Source organism: Lactuca sativa, chromosome 8 (assembly GCF_002870075.4).
Source record: "Lactuca sativa cultivar Salinas chromosome 8, Lsat_Salinas_v11, whole genome shotgun sequence".
Taxonomy (NCBI): domain Eukaryota; kingdom Viridiplantae; phylum Streptophyta; class Magnoliopsida; order Asterales; family Asteraceae; genus Lactuca; species Lactuca sativa.
This window is the reverse complement of record NC_056630.2, coordinates 150,749,650-150,757,079: the sequence shown is the minus strand read 5'-3', so window position 1 is coordinate 150,757,079 and position 7,430 is coordinate 150,749,650. Positions and strand designations below refer to the sequence as shown.

Sequence of the window (7,430 nt, the reverse complement as noted above, 5' to 3'; positions counted from 1 at the left end):
TTTTGTGAAAATTCTCAGACCCTAGTTTGAGTTTGGATTCACACAAGTGTTCCTCCAATTCGCTCAAACCAGGGTTCTGATACCAACTTGTAACGTCCCTTTTTCACAACCAAAATTTTTCATTTTTATTAAGGTAAAACTTCCCAATTAGAAATCCATTTTAAGAGAACCATTTATTTAAAATTACATTTATTAAAAAGAATCAGAGTAATATAAATATCGCGACATCCTCAATGTTGCTAATGCATGTATATAGTCTTGCCTTCGCCTTCCCGCGATCACCGATGGAACCTGAAACATAAACAACTGGGTAAGCATAAAGCAAAGTGATTTTCCCAAAAATACCCCATACAACAAACATAATAGCATGCATATCGAGTCCACAATCATTAGATTGGATTACCCTGGTCCAATCAGTCATCAGACTGGCCCAATCTGTCATCAGAATGGCCCAATCAGTCATTACACTGGAATACCCTAGGTTTGTTGGCATGCCACCTCAACCCAATAGCTCTTCCCGAGCCTCTGTGCCTATGGCTTATAGTCGGACCACACCTGGTATCTTTGCCTACAACACACAACATGACCGCCTCAACCTCAACCACCACCATATTTCGACATATAAACAAACAAGGATCGAGGCACATAATACATGCAATATCAATCATACAGTTCGCTACCTCCTACTGGAGCTCTCACAACACACTGATCCACTGCCAACTAACCTCCATGGAATGTGTAACCATAAGTAACCGGATGTGAGATACCCACCTGAATAGATGATCCTACTCTAGAGCCACAACCAAACAAGGAACAAGCAAGAAAGCCTATATCAAGACTTCTCAGGCTATCCTACATGACTACACACAGTCCCTAGGGCACTAAAATACACGATAACCTACCCACTGGTACTCTAACCAACATACCACTACTGCTGCACACCTGCACCCTATCACACCCAGATATATGCATATATAATTCTAACAGATCACTACAACATAGAAACATCCTATACACAAGGATACGTGACCAATTTTGTAAGAATGTGTAACCATATGTACCTAGAGGTGAGATAGCCACCCGGAAATATGATCCTATTCTAAAGCCACAACCAACAGGAGAACATGCATGAAAGCCTAATTCAAAAGTCCTGAGCAGGGGCAGAACACAAGCACTACAGCCAGGGGGGCCGAAATTAAGACGACTTCGTAATTAACCTTTATAAACAAGGTTTATTTAGTTCAAAATTATGACATATCAAAATTTTAAACAAGAAAAATAATATAAGTGCAAAACCAATGAGTCATTCAAAAACTTGTCTTCCATTTTTTTTCTGTAACCTTGTTTTAATGAGGTTCATTGTTGAAAATGATCTCTCTGTTGTAGCAGTAGAAACTGGAAGAGTAAGTATGAGACTAACTACTCGATAAATAAGATGAAAGTTCGCTACTCTTCTAGTCTTTATCAACCATTGACAAAATCTGGGCATAGATGTCAATAGTTTATAATCTGCATGTTGAACGACATCAATCTCATAATGTTGAAGTTGTATCTTCAAAACTGCTTTCTCTTGTTCATTGAAATCTTCAGGATAAAAATTATCTACTAACTTTATTATATCATTACTTTGAAAAGACTCATCAACACTTTTAGGATCTAAAGTTGTTGAAAGTCGAAACAACTTCGTTGAGCTATCGTTGAATCGATGATTTAGTTCCATTTTTTGATAATTAACTACTTCACAAAATATATCCACTTGGTAATGATGCTCAAGTGTATTATCACTACACTCATTATGAGCTCGATCCCCTATACTAAAGTAGGGAAAAGAGATATCAGGGATATCAATGTTGTGTTCCTGACAAAATGACTTAACAGGAGAGAGCAAACCATCCCATCTTTCATCTTTCATTTTTTTTAATAACAATTTGGTAGATGCAACTATCCTTAATGCATTACAAATATCTTGAGTTTGTCTTTGTAAATCTTGACAAAGTAAATCAGTGATCTCCATTATTTCTTTCTCGAGATGAAGAACAAAAATGAACTCCAATGTAGTAATAGACTCATATGCTAAATCTGTGTTGCCTTTGATTGCACCGGTGCCATTTTCAATAGTTTTAAGTAAAACCTCACAAGTTGGACCAAACATTTTGATTAAGCTCGAAACTGATTTAAGGTGAGAAATTCATCTAGTATCACCAGCTTGTTGTAATGTACCAATTTGATTAAGACCTCTACATGTCTCTAACTCATCAATAGAAATCTTATATGCAATTTACTTGGCTTGTGCATCTCTAATTTGGTCGACACGCTTGGAGGAAGCACCAACAACATTGATAACAAAAGATAATCGAGTAAAAAACTTCTGTAATGCAATAACTTCTTGTGAAGCATCCATAAATGCTAATTGAAATCGATAGGCAAAACAATGAACATAATACACATATGGACAATCATTTGAAATCAATGCTTGAAAACCCTTGAAATGACCTTGCATATTGCTTGCACCATCATACCCTTGGCCACGAATAGACTTAAGATCAAGATTGTTATTTGACATTACATAATAAATCGCATTCTTAAGAGTTTGTGTTGTAGTGTGAGGTACATGAACAAGCCCAAAGAAACGCTCCATAACAAAGCCATCTTTATTTAAAAATCTCAAAACAATTGACATTTGTTCTTTATTGGACTGATCACGTGCTTCATCAACAACTAAACAAAATTTCTCACCATCAATCTCCGCACAAATCATCCTCCTCGCCCTAGTTGATATAAGGTTTAAAACCTCTTTTTGAATTGACGGTGATATATATGATGCATATTTAGGATCAATACGGAACAATTCTTCCATCTTCGTGTTAAAATCGCTAATTGCCTTCAACATCTGACGAAAATTTCCTTTGTTTATGGAATCTGTTCCTTCATCGTGGCCTCTATATGCAACTCCTTGAAAGGCACACCAATGTAATACATAAATAGTAGCTTTCAGTCTTAATCTATTATTTTTACGCTCTTTTTCTATAAATGTGTCAAACACATTTCGTATATCTTGTGCCTCATTTAACAAATCATCACATGATTTTTGTATAACGTTGTGAAAAGATGTACACTCAGTCCCCATATGATGCAAAAAAGCACAACTTTTCCACGAACTTTCTTCCAATTCTAAAATCCATCTATACTAAATGCTTGTTGGCCGTAGTGTCCCATTCCAAAACGCTTGTTGAATAGAATACATGGAAAACAAAACGCAACATCTAAGCTCTCTGAATATTCAAGCCAATGATATAATTTAAATGAAGAAGCTTGAAAACTAATGTTTATGGGTTTCTGGTCTCGATTTTGGATATACAGAAAGTGTTTGTTGAAAGGGATCAAGATTAATATATGCTCGCCTAATAGTATGTCGTTGATTAATCGGGGAATCATAAATTTGCTTACACAAACCAGGATCCCTTTCTAATGTATTAAGATCAATTTCACTAATTTCAAGATGAGCTTTTTTGAATCGATTATTTGTATTAGGAACATCGGGTGTGGGGGCACCTTCATCCAAAACAATCTCTTATGGGTTTTCAGAATCTTGAGAAGAACTTGAGTGTTTTCTTTTAAAAAAACCCATTAATAGTTGGTTGTTTTTTTCATGTTGACATCTACTACGAAACCAAATTTACTAACAATCAACAAATATCAATATAAAATAGCAATAAACAACTAAAGCTTTTATTTTAAAAAGATAATATAAACTCATAAGATATAAATTACATTCAAACCATATTAACAAATGTATAAATATATATATATATATATATATATATATATATATATATATATATATATATATATATATACCTTTGTATATATTAATTCATCTGTTCAACATGTACGAATCTATGTAAATAAGTCAACAGTTACTTTAGAATCAATAATAAACTAATAAATATAAAGTAATGTATATATACTTTTACATATCTTAATGGAATATATACCATCATATCATACTATACTTATAAATGAGACATTTTTCCTATCACCTCATGCATTTGAAACCCCCACACAAATTTCCAAGCACCTCATGCATTTGAAACCCAGACACCTTTTAACCTTCAAAGTAATTAATCACACATCATGAAAGGTTTTATAACTTATATAATATGTTTATTAAACAATTAATGGATAGTCTACTATAAAAATGTCATTCTCTTTGAGTAGACACACAAATACAAATCTATACTGTGACAACATCAATTTTGGTCAAACAAAGTCAACTAAAGTCAACCAGGTCAACTCAAATTGTATTAGAATTTTAGGAGAAATGTGATATTCTCTAATGTTACTAATGTACTATTGGCAAGTTATAATTCAAAGTACCTTTGTTTTTACCAATTATTGAATATAAACCCTAATTAGGGTTAGTTACGTAAAATTCGATAATTCACTTATATATTATTTAGGTATAAATAATATTCATAACACGGTGTAGTTGAGTTTATAAACCGTATACTACATGACATATTCATAACAAAGGTTACATATTCAGATTTTGGTGAATTCGTCACCAAATGCGACAGATTCTATACCCGACTTAAACACTCGAACTTTAACGAAAAGAATTAGGCATCATCATAACTTTCGTGTAATATGTTATTATTTTTTATGATAATGATTTATAGTAATTTGAATTTAGATGATTCAAATTAAGTAATTATACATCATTTTTACCACACTTTTTATAAAAATCACCAACTCTTATAAAAATTACCCTTTTTTATACAAATACACTACAAAGACAACATTTGTCTTATATGGTGATTACACCTTTTATAAAGAATTGTTAATTTAATTAAAATTCGAACTTGAATTTTTTAGTCAAGAAAAAATGCCCTTTCCCCTACCCACCCCACCCTCACCCTCCCTCCCCTCCTTAATTCGGCCGAAACCCTCCCCCTTCATTCCATCTTCTTCATTTTCTTCATCTTCTCTTCAAGAACAAGTCATACTCTCAAGTTTAATCTCCGTAAGTTGGTTCTTGATCTTTTGGTAAGTTTTTCCTTATTAATCTAGGGATTCTATACATACATATACTAGTTTTGTTACAATTACACACATTAATATGTGTTAATATCCATAGGATATTTCAATCTTCAAGTGTTCTTAGCTTGAAATCTTTCACCTTCACCTCTTTATCCACCAAGGTGATTTCATACCCCTCATTTTCGTTTTTATTCAAGTTTTATGGGGGGGGGGAGGGGGATTGCAAGTAAACTTGTGTAATAATACAACTTTTTGTACATGGATTATCTTCATGTTGTCTAAAAATGTTATCTACATGAAATAATGTTATTACCTAGTATTATGAACATTTATGTGTGATATGTTGTATAAAATTCAATTCTGTGAAAAATGGGTATAAACATGCTATATGTTCTTGAGAAAAAGTCATCAAAAACAAAACTATAAAAACTATGGTTTTTATGAACATAATATGACTTTTCTAGCAAAAATGGTTTTAATGAAGTTATTATATCACTTTTGTAGGATATAAATCTAAATATGTTATTTGTGCATATATATATATATATATATATATATATATATATATATATATATATATATATATATATATATATATATATATATAGGTACAACAAAATATTTCTAATAAACTATAATAGGTATAGTTTATGGGTCATTAACACTATTATAACATTTTGGGGACAAGACAAGATAATTATATAAAAGTATATAATTATTATACACTATGTTAATGCTATGGAAAAGTGTTATTTACACATACAAGGGTTTCATTACACTAGCACATAAACTTGTGAAAACAATTATGTGAGACAAAGTCTTCTCCGTACCTACTAGTGTACACAATGAAGTCCTGAATTATAACAAGAATCTCAGTAAGAGAGCGTGACACTTGTGTATAGATCTATACAGGACTGACAATCTCGCACCTAAGCTGCTAGCTATAGCTAGACCGACAGGTCTGGGGTGACAGATGTGTCTAACATTCTGACGCCTGAAGAACGTCGTGGCAGGCCAACTTCGGTTTTAGCATGATTGCAATAACTCACATGGGAAATCAACGATACATTTAGTTTATGGAGTAACATGCATTGTAATGGTTTTATATAAGAATAAAACTATGTAATACTATTTTAAGTATAGAAATACTTATACATTTTTGGTCTTAGGGTTTTTAAGACTACAACTCATTTTTAAAAAATATTGGATTTTCTGGGAACAAATACTATCATTTTACAAGGAAAGAACTACAGATTTTTACCCATACAAAACTCTTATGAACTCACCAACTTAATTGTTGACATTTTTCAAAACTACTTGTATTCTCAGGAGACCGTTAAACAGGTAATCACAAGGCTTTTGAGGATGGGATGTTATGACGTCGTAGTATTCATTTTTGTCATCATAATTTAATTGGTTTGAAACATTTAATACTTGGAAACAATGTAACATCTCAATTATATTTATGATTGTTGTGTTTGCTTTGATCATTATTGTACATTATACTGTGATACCGTTCATGAAGTCATCCATCCCAGACGTTTCCGTCATCCTGGTTTAGGGGTGTGACACATACAAAGTTCGCAAAGAAAACAAGTTTAAAGGTATTTGTGTTGGTTTGAGGGATTTGGACCATTTTTCGAGCCATGTTATTATGTTAAGTTTTTAATTTGTATGTTTGTTATATACTAATTCTTATATATATATATATATATATATATATATATATATATATATATATATATATATATATATATATTCTTTTGTTTAAGTATTCTTTTAAGACAATCATTGTATGTTGTGGGTGAAACTTTAATGTAAATTAGATTAGATTCATGTTTATGTTATGGAAAGTGATATAGATAATAGTTAATTAATATTGTATATATGTTTGTATCTTTATGTTGCTTCAAAGTAATAATTAATAAAAAATCATGGATATGCAATATTATCCATAGTATCCATGTAAGTCTCTTCAAAATGAAAATTGTCTATCTTATTGCTTTATATTTTTGTATACGTTTAACATTTTAATTATAATAATAAGTGTCTTTTAAAAGGTTTCTTTTGTTTATTAATTAATAATAATAAGTGGTTTTAAAACTAATGATCCATAATTATAAATAATAAGATCAAATTATAAAAATCATGGACAGGTCATATTATCCATGCAAATCTTTTTTGAAATGCAAATTGTCTATCTTATCAGTTTATTATTTAGTGTATGTTTCACATTTAAATAGTAAAATTAAATGTTTCTTAAAAGTATTCTTTAACTTATTATTAACAATTAGTGGTCTAAAACTAAAGAACAATAATTTTAAATGATAATAACATCAATTTATAAATTACATAACGTTAACAACAAATAAATTGTATTTTCAATGAAC

The 7,430-nt window shown here is 31.1% G+C and overlaps 2 protein-coding genes across 2 annotated transcripts; both read right to left on the bottom strand.

Annotated features, from left to right (window-relative positions):
* Positions 1-1,303: 1,303 nt before the first annotated feature.
* On the bottom strand, positions 1,304-2,152 carry LOC111905267 (uncharacterized). Its single transcript, XM_023900958.1, has one exon. It carries the CDS (start codon positions 2,150-2,152, stop codon positions 1,304-1,306), a length of 849 nt encoding a protein of 282 aa, XP_023756726.1.
* A 126-nt stretch (positions 2,153-2,278) lies between these two features.
* LOC111905268 (uncharacterized) lies at positions 2,279-3,127 on the bottom strand. Its single transcript, XM_023900960.1, has one exon. The coding sequence runs from the start codon at positions 3,125-3,127 to the stop codon at positions 2,279-2,281; it is 849 nt and encodes a 282-aa protein (XP_023756728.1).
* Positions 3,128-7,430: the final 4,303 nt, after the last annotated feature.